General features: G+C 27.0%; 2 protein-coding genes and 1 pseudogene across 2 annotated transcripts; 1 reads left to right on the forward strand and 2 right to left on the reverse strand.

Moving 5' to 3' along the window:
- Nucleotides 1-838: 838 nt before the first annotated feature.
- Nucleotides 839-5,608, reverse strand: LOC105618871 (bipolar kinesin KRP-130). Its single transcript, XM_012200403.1, has 15 exons — nt 5,544-5,608; nt 5,142-5,289; nt 4,884-5,033; nt 4,249-4,409; nt 4,036-4,185; nt 3,723-3,959; nt 3,202-3,577; nt 2,802-3,073; nt 2,530-2,669; nt 2,343-2,461; nt 1,909-2,262; nt 1,562-1,789; nt 1,293-1,472; nt 973-1,192; nt 839-852 (listed from the first exon to the last, which is right to left on the reverse strand). The coding sequence occupies exons 1-15, from the start codon at nt 5,606-5,608 to the stop codon at nt 839-841; spliced, it is 2,814 nt and encodes a 937-aa protein (XP_012055793.1).
- Nucleotides 5,609-5,721: 113 nt separating this feature from the next.
- Nucleotides 5,722-9,345, reverse strand: LOC105618872 (probable oligoribonuclease). Its single transcript, XM_012200404.1, has 5 exons — nt 9,331-9,345; nt 9,060-9,221; nt 8,741-8,961; nt 8,465-8,578; nt 5,722-5,866 (listed from the first exon to the last, which is right to left on the reverse strand). Exons 1-5 carry the CDS (start codon nt 9,334-9,336, stop codon nt 5,722-5,724), a joined length of 648 nt encoding a protein of 215 aa, XP_012055794.1. The 5' UTR covers nt 9,337-9,345.
- Nucleotides 9,346-12,390: 3,045 nt separating this feature from the next.
- Nucleotides 12,391-13,225, forward strand: part of LOC105618873 — a 1,697-nt pseudogene continuing 862 nt past the window's right edge.

The following is a 13,225-nucleotide window of genomic DNA, read 5'->3' on the forward strand; positions in this document are numbered from 1 at the left end:
TATATATAAAACCTTTTTTTTAAATGCAATAAGTGTATAGTTAGTTCAACCACGAAGAATAGATCTTTCATATAATCTTTTATATAAAAGAGGATGTTAAAAATCAACTTTCACCTCCAAGTTCTATCTAAACGGATTTGGAAAAACTATTTTCTTGGTTTTCAAAAATAGGAAATAACAATTATTTGTTCGAGAAGTGATGGGAACATTACTAGAGAATTAGAGGCTTAAATGAATTTTTTTTAAATGATTTTTAAACTTTGATTGTATGTTTGTGATTTTATGAAATGAAAATAGCGAAAAATTTTTAAGCTAATTAAAGAGTGAACTTGTAATTTTGAAAGAATCTGTATAATGTAACACAAAAAAGTTCGAAATATTTAATATTTTATGTTGATATGTATGTCAAAATAAAGTATAAAATATCTCATTATCTCAAACTTGTTTTTAAATATATCTAGCTTAATACTTTTATAAGCAGAATAATTAAAGGAATCATACTATATTATCATATTAAAAAAATCATAATTTCATTTAAAAAGGTGGTAATAAGTTTCATATTTTTTTAGTATTTCTGTCTAAAAAGAAAACAAAGTGAACAAAATATGTCCCTTCTGGAAATCATTTCAGTTCCAACTAAAATATTTTTCGATATCTTTCATATTTTTCGAGATTTTTCCACACTTTTTATCACTCTATATTGATTCTTTCATAATTACAAATTCAAAATCATTCGACTCTTGATATAATCAGTTTAATATGATCAGCTTAATAATTCTTTATTTTTGTCAAAAAAGTATCATAAATATACAGTCAAAACTGACAATATTAATTTCATTTAAGCCAATAATTCTAATAATTTTCTCACGACTCGTTAGATAAACAACTGTTTCCTTTTTTAAAGACTTAAATAATGACATTTTTTTAACGCCTCCCCCCTATTAATATACAAGAATAAAGATGAGAGATTACCTGTAGGCGTGTCATGCCGTAAATCTTCAAGAAATTTGCCAATTTTTTCTTGAATTGAATGTATTTCTATAAGTGTTTTGTCATTCCAGTCAGACGAATTTTTACTTCTACTTGCGAGCTTATCATTCAGTTCTATGGACATTTGTAGATTTTTCTCTTTTAATTCTTCTGCAAGCTTTTTGTGATCATTTCTTCTTTGTACTAGTGTATCATACATATTCTATAAGGGAAACAATTAGATTAATTATCTATATAGATTAATTATCTATATACATATCCAAAATAATTTTAATATTTATACACAAAATAGATAGATTTACTTTGATAGATCCAATAAAAGAAGAATTATCTATCTTTAATTTTTGTTTCATTTGTGTCGTATTACTTTCGACATGTAGTGCATTCTGTGCTAGTACATCGCAGTGATTATTTAAGTCAGTTTGAAGTTCGTCAGTTAAATTATGGCTATGTTCTACAATTTGCTCTGCTAACGTCCAATTCTGATAGAATAAAAGATACAGAATTATTATCTTATTCATATTATTTTAAGTATTTAATAATTTGAAAATTAATGAAAATTAAATGTTACCTTTTCTGTGCTAGATACAACATCGTTTTTGAGTATATCTATACCATTCTGAATTTCCTGTTGCAGAGTCTCGCTCCTTTCAACAGCCTTTTGGCAGTTATTGAGAATATCATTAGTTGTACTGCTGCAAACTTCATTAACATGATTTAAGGTGGTACATGCAGTGGAATAATTCTCCTTCATGTTTTCATTTAATTTGTTAAATTGTAGCCATAGACTTTCAAACGACTGTAAAATAAGGACAATATATATAATTTGAATAAAATTATTAAAATATTAATCAAAGAATAAACAAAAATGTTATTTAAAAAATACCATCAGATAACAGAATTATTACTAAATTATACCTTTCTAAACCTTTTTTGATCTTCCATGATTTTATCATCACCTTGACGAATAGTTTGTATATTCTGTCTTATTATGTCTATATTTTTATGTAAATTATCACGTTCTTGCAACTTATTGTTACAAAGTTGTCTTGTAGATTCACTTGTATATGCCAATAATTCATCAAACTTTCGAGATACGTTGTCATTTAAACAACGTAAATTTTTTATAATTTCCATATTATTAACTTCTATCAAATCATTAATTTTTGATGTCAATTTTAGAGATATGTCATTTAAAGATTTGCATTCATGCTGAGTCATATCAGATGACTGTGCCATTTCTGTGTCTAGCCACTCGTGATAATGTTTGTACTAAAGAGAAATTTACTTTTTACAATTATTTTTTATATACATTTTTTTTGTTACATTTCATATATGTAAATAATACTTACTGAATTATGTATATTATTCATGATTTCATCTGTTGCTAATTTTTGTTTATTAACAATATCATTCGACATATGGTAGACTAGTGCATCAATATCCTTTTTAAATAGTTCCATTCGTGAATCTGCAAAAGTATCTGTATAATATATATATTCTACATTTATTAAGTGTATCCTCATAATTTTTACTTACCAATATTACTATTCATAGAAGTGCAAAAATCTATAAATTCTCGTGTATTAACTGTAACATTATTTTCTATATCTTGAAACTGTTTTGAAATATTACTTCGGAACTGATGACTAATATGTTCATTTTCTTGTTCCAATTGTCTATAAACATGTATTTTTAAATATATTTTTTTAAATGACTATAATGCTATCATAGTATTTAAGAAACATTAATCTGTATTACAAAATATTAATGCTTAATAATATAATAAATAAATATGAAAAATAATGTACCTCTTGTAAGAAATTTTATCTTGAAGCTTATTTACATCGACTGTTGCTGCATCTGCTACATCCAAGAGTTTTTGTGCTTGCGATAAAAGTTGTTTTTCTGTAGATACATGTTTTTCTACTAAGTGACATTGTTCTTCTTTCTCACGTTCTGTCATTTCTAAAAGAGCTTCAGTCGATTTCAAAATATGTGTAGTGCATTCTAATTGTTCCTCAGTTTTATGCAGATAATTAGTTTGTGCGAGATGTTGCGCTTCTAAATCATTAAATATTTGCTAAACAAAAATAAAATTTAAGATAAGTATTAATTACTTAAGTAGTATTAATATATTATAACTTTAATATTAATTACTTAATAGTGTTTATATTATAATAAAATATAAATTAATCATTGTGTAATTACTTCTTTAGCATCCATAGTTTCTTTAAGTACTTTAATGTGTGTTATTTTTTCTTCAATTTCCCTGGTTTGATTTTCAATTAATGCTTGCATTTCATTATAATTCTCATGTGCCAAATATACACCGTTTCGTTCACGTGCTGCTAACAAATCTCTTCTAAGTCTCTCAATTTCTTCTGTATACTCTTTAAGCAATGCTCTTTTAGACAACTTCTGATTGATTTCGGGACGATTTGTAATATTTTTGGCACGATGAGCATAATCTAACGTCGATAAGGTTTCTTCAATATTTACACTTGCTGGAGATACTGTTGCAATAATTGACGTTTTTGTACGTCCTCCTAATGATTCTTGCAAAAGTCTTGTTAATTTTGATTCCCTGATCAATAAAAAATATAAAGAATAGATTAAATCAATGTATTTCTCTCACAGATAAAGATTTATTAAATTTTAATTGTTAATGTAATTTTTAAAATTTTTTATATATTCGTATTTATGAAATTATTATTATTATTATGTGTTACCGATATGGTATATGAGGTGCTCTTTCAACAAGTGCTGTTATAACTCGACCAAGAGTCAATAATGATTGATTAATATTTCCTGCTTCTCTTGCTCTCCTATCAACTGCACCAGATCTTCCAACATTTTCACTTCCAGCTAAATCTACTAAATTTAATTTTCCCGTTTTTAATAGTTCTTCGCCATCCACATTATTCTCTTTTATATGAATTGTAATTGAAAATACTGTGTGGGAACGGCTAAAAGGAAAAATATATAAGTAGCGTAAAGTTTTAAAATAAATTACATATTTTTAATTTATTTTAAGATGGTAACCTCGAGTGAGCATTCATTAAAGTTGCAGCTGTTTGTCTTTTTTCTGATCCCTTTTCTAAGATCTTGTAAACTTCATTTTTATTGTGTACAGTTACTTCTTCTAATCCATGAATGATCACTGAACCTTTTCTTGTAGCATCTTCATAAAGCCTAAAGAATTATAAATATGCTAATCTAATTTTTATATTTTTTACAAGAATATAATAAAATTACCTTATTTTAGATGCATCATCAGAAGGTGATAATAAGTCAAATAATTCTTCATTGTATAATTCAAGAAAGCTAACTCGAACTGTATATTCTTGTGCTTCTAACAAACGTAATTCATCAAACAAATGACTCAATGCACGTGGTATAATTCCAGCTGTAGTATCCTATAAAAATAAATCCAAATTATACAAGCATACTATTACATTATCACATTTATAAGATGTGACAAGCCCTGAAAGTTAGTTCAAAATTTTATATAAGAAATTATAGAAGATTAGAATACTTTAAAAGAAAGAAAATTTACTACCATATATAAAATTATATCTATATTATATATAGATATAAATTTTCTTTCTTTTAAATTTTGCTAATCTTTTTTAATTTCTTGTATATCAAACATACATTGTTGTAATTCAATAATCAGGAAGTTCTAATTATTTCTTTGTATTACAATAAATTTAAAAAGTTATTCTAAGTTTTATATATATATATATATATATATATATATATACACACACACACACACACACACACACACACATAATTAAATTATATTTATTATATTGTTTATATTTATATATTGAAATATGATAAAATTTGATACATAATAATATTTAATATTTTTTTAAATAACTTACACTTTGCCAATGTAATGATGGATCATTGCTAACACCTTCCATAGTAAATGTTTTTCCAGTTCCAGTTTGGCCATAAGCAAAAACTGTACAATTATATCCAGCCAATACTTCATCAAGCAAAGGATTAACAACTGTATTATAAACATCTATCTAAAAATTATAATCTTTTTTAAAACAAATATTTCTTCAAAGTAACATTTAAGATAAAAAAAATTTTATTTTTTTATACAATACAAAGAAACATCATATTGTCTCTACCTGTTTTGATGCAGGTCCAAATACTTTGTCAAATGTGAATTTTTTTGAATGACTGCCTTGTATCCTTTCATGCACCACTACTTCTTTGTTAGTTGGCAATTCCAATACCGAAATAGATTTTCCAATTTTCTCACTGTGATTTATTGGTCTATTGAAAAAAGTTGTTTCATAAAAATAACAAGCCAATATTAATAGAAAATAAAGATTACAAAAATGAATATAGCTAATATTTATTTAATTAAAATTGTTTTAATTAAAATTGTGAAACAAAGATTAAAGGAAACAAAGATTAAAAAAAATTTTTTAAGACAATTTTAAGCCTCTAATTATGTACAGAGTTTCAATTTCCTCAATAATACACGCAATAATGTGTCAGCAACACAAATAATTATTATTACCTACCTAACACGCACGAAAACTTGTATATGCTGATTCTTCTCTTTCTTCACGTTACGTGTATCATTCATTTTGGATGATTTGTTGCACAATATTATTTATCACTACAACACAACACGGCTAGTTATGATTTTATATTCATCAACTGAACGATTTTGCGTTTTATTTCGCGTTCATTTACTGTTTATAAACGCCACACGCCAGAAATGAGCCACGCTACATCCGTTGAAAAATTTAAATTCAGATGTTTCGCGTGATTGCCGCCAGGTGACGATGTGCAAATCACATTGGGCGAATTGGACGTGTTCAAACCGGACAAAGCTGCTAGCCTGCATGCCGAACGATTGAATGTGATTTGTTGGATCTATAAGTAACAACCAATCATATTCATTTGCTCGGCGAGCAGACTAGCTGCTTTGTCAACGTGAACTACAACTGTTGAGTACAGTTGTATTTAATAAAAAGTATTCCATATATTGTCAAAATCATGAATAATTTAACAATAAAAGGACAATGCAAATCATGCAATGTATTCAAATGTAGATGGATATCAATTTATACTGTAATAATTTTTTATATTATTTTAAGAAAACTGAAAGATTATAGTTATGCAACTGATCAATCACAGTTCATTCTATCCTTCAGAGGAATAGCGAATGACTATTGATTGGTTTATGCTTCAATCTTCTCTAAAATTCTAAAATTCAGCCAATAGGGTTGCTAGTCCTGATTGGTCCTAACTGAAACTTTGTATTCCATTGGCTGAATTTTAGAATTAAGACCAATGTATATATTAGGCTTGTTTAATTTAATAATTACGGATATTATTAAACCTGCTGTATAAACATAGTTTATGATTGATTCATACATTTAGATCCAACGAGAAGGGCAATCACATCAAAAAATTTTACAATTGTCAAGCTGATTTTTCTGCTGAACGCAGCTATCATTTTGCGTTTTTTGACGATAACCAATCATATGAATTTAATTCGTTCAATTTGAACATTTCCAGTGTTTCTATTCTTGTTTATTTGATAATAAACGATAAAAACAGAATGATGATATAATATTTAAATTATTTATGTGAGCAGTTCAAACTGAGCGCAACTTTTCAGGAGCGTGGACAACGCTGTTATCGCGTCATGTAAACAGATTCATTGTACTCAGTTTCCAGCGCGCTTATTGATTGACACACACTATGCCGCTCTGTAAGGCCCGGTTTACAAATGTAGAATTTTAATATTTTAATTTTAAATTTAACTTATTATTTATCTTTTTCTATTGCCAAGAATTAGAAAAAGATAGATAGAAAATTAAAACCGAAATTAAAGTTAATTTTATTTTTATGGAATCGAAGCTTCAATTTTGTGCAGATATGCGTATAAAAATAATTTATGCTACGTTTTATTGAGTTTTTATTATGTCCATTGAAAAATAATTCTTAATTTATATTATATTCATATACATTTATTCACAACGCGATTCGTAAATCTAATCTCCAGGTATTCGTAATACCTATTTTCAACATACAATTAACTTCCCAAACGAGAATAATGAATTCAGATTTTTAGAAATATGCATTCGCGGAAATGTTAAAATAAATCCTTTTCAATCTAAATGCATTTTTATTCATTTATAGGAATTGTATGAAATACATTTCTATGCCTTTCAATCTAAAAATAATGTCAGCAGCTTTTTCTATGCATCTACTGTCATCTTCACATCTTCTATGCATATATATTACTCAATTCAAAATTCTGAATACGAAATATAGTTTTTCAATTTAATTAAATCTAATTGAATTCAATAAAAAGTTTTTTTATTCAATTGGATTCGATTGGACATAAAATATGCATAAAAATTTCAATCCATTTTAATCAATTCTCGATTCAACTCTTTATCTTTTTCTAATTACTTAAGTCCAGTTCTACTAATATAAGATTAACTTTAACCTCGATTTAATTTAGACTTAATTTTTTTAATTCTGAGATTCTGAGATTAATCTTATATTGGAAAAAGTTCTTGCATTCAATAAATAAACAAATGACAACAGGCAATTGGGAATTAGCGTTATAGATGATTTTGTTTTATTTCAATATTTAGTATACATATTTCGATTAATCTTTTAGTTTTCTTAAAATAACATAAAAAATTATTACAGTATAAATTGGTATTCATCTACATTTGAATACATTGCTATACATTCACATCGAACTGTCCTTTTATTGTTAAATTATTCATGATTTTTACAATGATATGGATTTTTTTAAATTTCAATATGTTTTTATTCATTGACCATGTTTTTAATTGTATTATAATTATTAAATTTATGATATATCAAAATTTATCATTATTCTAATCATCAGTTACATCATTGTGAGATTCTTAGTCATTCACTATCATCCACCCTTTCAACTGAGGAATTTGCTTCAGAATGATTACTGCCTCTCAATTGCAACGGGATAAATATTTTACTGTATAATAATTTTTTATGTTGTTTTGTTGAAGAAGGCTAAAAAATTAGCCAAAACATGTACTAATTATTTTCTTATTATTGAGATAAAGCTTTTTTAAAGCAAAATTGCGCATCATCTACAGCACCAATTCCCAATTGCCTATCATTTATTTATTGAATTTATTTATTGAATTTATTATTTCAGGAATTTCGTTAATATTGTTACCCTAAAAAAAAGATGAAGAGTTTATAGGGGCTGAGCACAAGAATTGTCGTAACACTTACTTAGACTTTGGCATATATAGGCGTACCTAGGACATATCTCCAAGAGACGGCAATAAGTCCTATATCAAAGCTTATGCGTTACTTACGTCTACAACTTAAGTCTAAGTAAGTGTACTAATTAATATTAATTACCTTATCTAAATTAAATACAATATACTAAATATTACTATTAAATTATAAAAGCTTAAAGAAATGTTTTTTATAATGCTTTAGCTCATTAATGCTTTCTTTTATATCATCCAGAGCCCTATGATTTATTCTCTTTTTTGGTGCCGAATTATATACATTTGGATTCCATCTCCTAAAAATTATGATGATTTATTCATAGTATCATATTTTTCTGTTAAAATTGCTTTAAACATCAATTGCAAGACAGATTCCTATTTAATCGTTTACATTGCATAAGAAAAAAATATCAGCATTTCTATTTGTTTATATAAAAATAGAAGCAACTTATTCTTACCTAGCAATTTCCTTAATTGTACTAACATCAATAATCCTGTAGTGCAAGTAATTATTAACTAATGGCATATTCTTATATAGAAAAAAACGATCCATGTACACCGAACTTCCAGCCAATGGACATGAACGTTCATGAATATGCTTTTTTAAAAAGTCAAGTACCATCTTCTCAGCCTCTTCTAATGATATGGTACTTGAGCGAGAGTTTTCAACTAATCCTGTCTGAAATATATAATAATTAAATTATAAAGCTCAAAATATATCAATTTGCAAATGCTAAAATTCAAAAATATTAACATCCATATAAGTTAAAAGTTTACCTTTGTGTGAGTTTCTTTACACCAGTCATTCATATTTTCTAATATTGCATCTGACTGATGTATTACAATATTTAATTCCTCGCTAACATTATTTAATTTCTTATCTGTTACAACACAGGCAATTTCTAATATATGATCTTTATCTACATCAAGTCCAGTCATCTATAAAAATATCATGCAATTGATTTATGTTTCTAAATTAATTTTTTTTATTACTCTTGATTATATATAATTATATTATGTATATAGGTGTTTTATAATGTTTCAATACCTCCATATCAATCCAAACAATATAATTAGTATTCTTGGGCATCATTTTATTATCAATAATATATCTAACAATCTGTAAATATAAATAAGAAAAAATAAAAGAAGTAAAAATTAGTTATTAAAAGAAATGTCAAAAAAGAGATTAGCATGCATCTGTTATTACTGAATTGAATTTCATATAACAGTAAAATCAAACACACTTTATTATTAATTTTTATGTCACACACACACATGTCAAAGATACTTTTACATTTCACGTTACGTAAATTTATATATAATAATTATTATACAAGTATTAATAAAATTATAAAAAATTGATAAAATGATATTTCCGAAAATGGACATTTCTGATAATAATTTTAGAGATAACCTCTAAAATAAATTACAAACATGTGTTTTTCTAGAAACGTAAAAATGTTATACAAACTAAAATATAAAACTGATGTAATATAACGTTTATAAAGCAAACGTTAATGATGTCTATTTTTAGTGAAAATAATTCAACGAAGTGAAATATTCAAATTGACACTACGAAATCACCTTGACCTAGCCTACCTTCGTAAATTCATATGACATGCGTTTTGACATGCGTCCTTCACTATAGACTCTACAGAGAATAATTAAGAGTTTTTAATTCAATATTTGTTTAAATCAAAATCAGTTATTGTTTTGCAATATATATTGCGATTCGCCGATTTTTGTTTTTCATAGCAAGAATCAATTGAATCGTATATAATAAGTTTATTCATATTTTATAAATAAACGGAAAATATAATTTTTTAATAATTAATGTTATATAAGATTAAAATAGTATAGCATTTACCTTATTTTTGATCAAAATTTAACCAATATATTATATTAATTAATCGGTGACTTTATCGCAAACTTACATCAATAAATTATATAAAAATTATAACTGAAATGTGTTGTCAATAGATATGCTTGATATTTAGATAAAGCAAATAAAACAAGTAATAATTCTTGTAAAAACAAAGAAGGGCTAATGAGAATTTATTCGCGGTATTTTGTGCAAGAATAAAAATTGTTTATTATCAATTCGAATGAATATAATTAATGACGCGTAATTTATGTGTAATTAATTATAACGTTTAGAGTTAAGGTCCTTAATAAATAGCGTAAAATGAAGTCTATGACGATGACAAGTACATCAATTTGTAAAAAAAATAATCAAGTTAAATTGTTTATGAAATTAGAAAGAGAAAACAAATTTTTTTCTGTAGAAAATTAAATATGACCGATGAAAATAAAGGAAGCAATTATAATTAAAGTAAAAATGAAAAGTGATGGAAAAAATCATTTATTAAGTAGAACATAATTCTGTTATATAAAGAATTGTAATATTTTTTTCATGAAAAGAAAATTAGGTTAAAAACAATTATAGTTAAAACTTTTGCTTTGCTGCCGATTGATTCAAATTAATTAGATTTATTATAGGTTTTTTAGAATCTATTATAATTATAGAATTTTTAAATAATAAATTATCCATGACTTATTTAACTGCATTCCATCATGCGCATGCAATAAAAATGCAATAAAAAAAATCGTATATTTATGTTAAGATTTCATAATTAAGACAAATAAAAGATCATTTCCATAGTTATTTAGTTTTGTATATATTTTATATTCTTAATTATTAAAAATTAATTTAATTCTAGTCAAGAAAATTTACATATGTCTAAAAAATATCTTTATACTGTATCTTTATGAAATCTTTCAGGTATGTGTTGTCCGAGATGCTTATTCGTGTGAAACGATAAATTACACTACTACATTTACTTTTAATGGAGAATTCCATTTGATTGAATTAATCAAGGATTTATTTATCCATATCTACAGTGACCATGTCTACGTTCTTTATTGTAAAGTCCTTTTCTAGGTAGCTGTTCTTTAGATTTATTTGTTTCTTCAAAATTCAATCTTGTCCTTTATTTTTTAATATTGTTCTTTATTGTTCTTTATTTTGACATTACGGGAAATTTTTTTCTAACTATAGCGTTTCAATGTCTATAATATTATATTAATGAACAAAGTTTTACTTTGTGGAAAATATTTTAAATTCATTTAAACTAGAGTTGTTCTCATTTTTTATTACTTCGAATCTTTTATTATTTCAGAGGGTTTATTCCAATACAGTCGAACCAGTTTTAAATTCAGAAAAGTACGCATTATCTCAATTTAATTATACTGTGCAATAACATTTTATAATGCACAGATTCTTGACATTCTTTTCAAACTGGTTCTTTTAAAACATGTAGAAACAAAGCCCTAAAATTTTTAGATTTGTCCTTTATTTTATTTAAGAAAATATGATCACCGTACTCATATCTAAATAAGAGAATAGTTTATTCAACTAAATGGGATTTTCTGCAGTGTATAATTTTTTTATGATAAATTATCATACATGAATAAAAAAATTCATTGGAATTATCCGTTTTTATCGGAAATTCTTAAATATTCTGATCGATCTATGCAGCGAAACATAAAACTTTATCAAAGTCTTAAATGATCTAGTTAGACCTTAATGCTTGTATGATTCTTATGTGAATTTATATTAATATATACTATGTATGTAGTCGTTTAAGACTTTGATTCTCTTTAATCTATAATTGTGTTATCATAACACACACACACACACACACACACACACACACACACACGCGCGCGCGCGCGCGCGCGCGCGCACGCACGCATTACACGGTCTTATAATATATTACAGTAAAATTTCATATTTATGAGTATTGATTTTTTAATTTTTTATTCATTTCGGATAGCAATATTTAATTTTCTAAAAACTGCTGATTAAAAAGACATCAAAATACATATGTAATACTTTTTTTTAGATTTTATAAAGTGCAATTCCCAAAAAATTCGTATATTTGTAATAAGTTCTTTTAATTCAATAAATCAACAGTCTGCAGTTATAGGAATAACGAATTTTTTATCTGTCGTATTCAACGTTAATTCCAGAATAAATTATGAAATAAAACAAAATCTTAAAAATGTTGAAATAGAATACAAGAAAAAAAAAGTTGTTTAGATAATGCAGTTTTTGTACATAGTAACGGCCAATCGTAACACTGTCACCAATCTGTCACGCCATTGGACGCACGTAGTTATCGTGATGCAGTATAAATAGTGGAGGTGGGTCATCAAAAGATACAACGAGTCAAGTATCATATATTTTACGTCATTCTTTAACTATAATAAATATATCTGGTCATGCAAAAGTGGTAAAGTTAAGGGAAAGATGAAAGTCCCGTTCCAATCATGCTGGATTGCGGTCCTCATTGGATGGATATCTATAAGTGTCTGCGAAAAGGAAATTACGCCGAGCATGTCGGTGCTGGTGCTTCGGTTTATCTAGCTGGAATATCTTCCTGCTGAAGTATTGGAATTGGCGGCACATGCCGCTCGCGATAACAAAGACAAGAAGATAAAAAGACTCATTCCTAGATATCTACAACTGGCTATTCGCAATGACGAAGAATTGAAGAAGCTACTCTCTACAGTTTTACTGCCAAAGAAAACCAAGAAAAAACTGCAGAAACTACAAACGACCTTTTTAAGGCCATCAATTTTTTCGTATACAAAGAATATCTTGTTTTTACAATTCTATTATTACCTATATTTATTACCTTTGCACGCACGCACGCACGCACGCACGCACGCACGCACGCACGCACGCACGCACGCACGCACGCACGCACGCACGCACGCACGCACGCACGCACGCACGCACGCACGCACGCACGCACGCACGCACGCACGCACGCACACACGCACACACACACTACACACACACACACACACACGCAACGCACGACAACGTCACGTACACGACACACACACACTACACACACGACACACGACTACAC

Source organism: Atta cephalotes, assembly GCF_000143395.1.
Source record: "Atta cephalotes unplaced genomic scaffold scaffold00018, whole genome shotgun sequence".
NCBI classification, from domain to species: domain Eukaryota; kingdom Metazoa; phylum Arthropoda; class Insecta; order Hymenoptera; family Formicidae; genus Atta; species Atta cephalotes.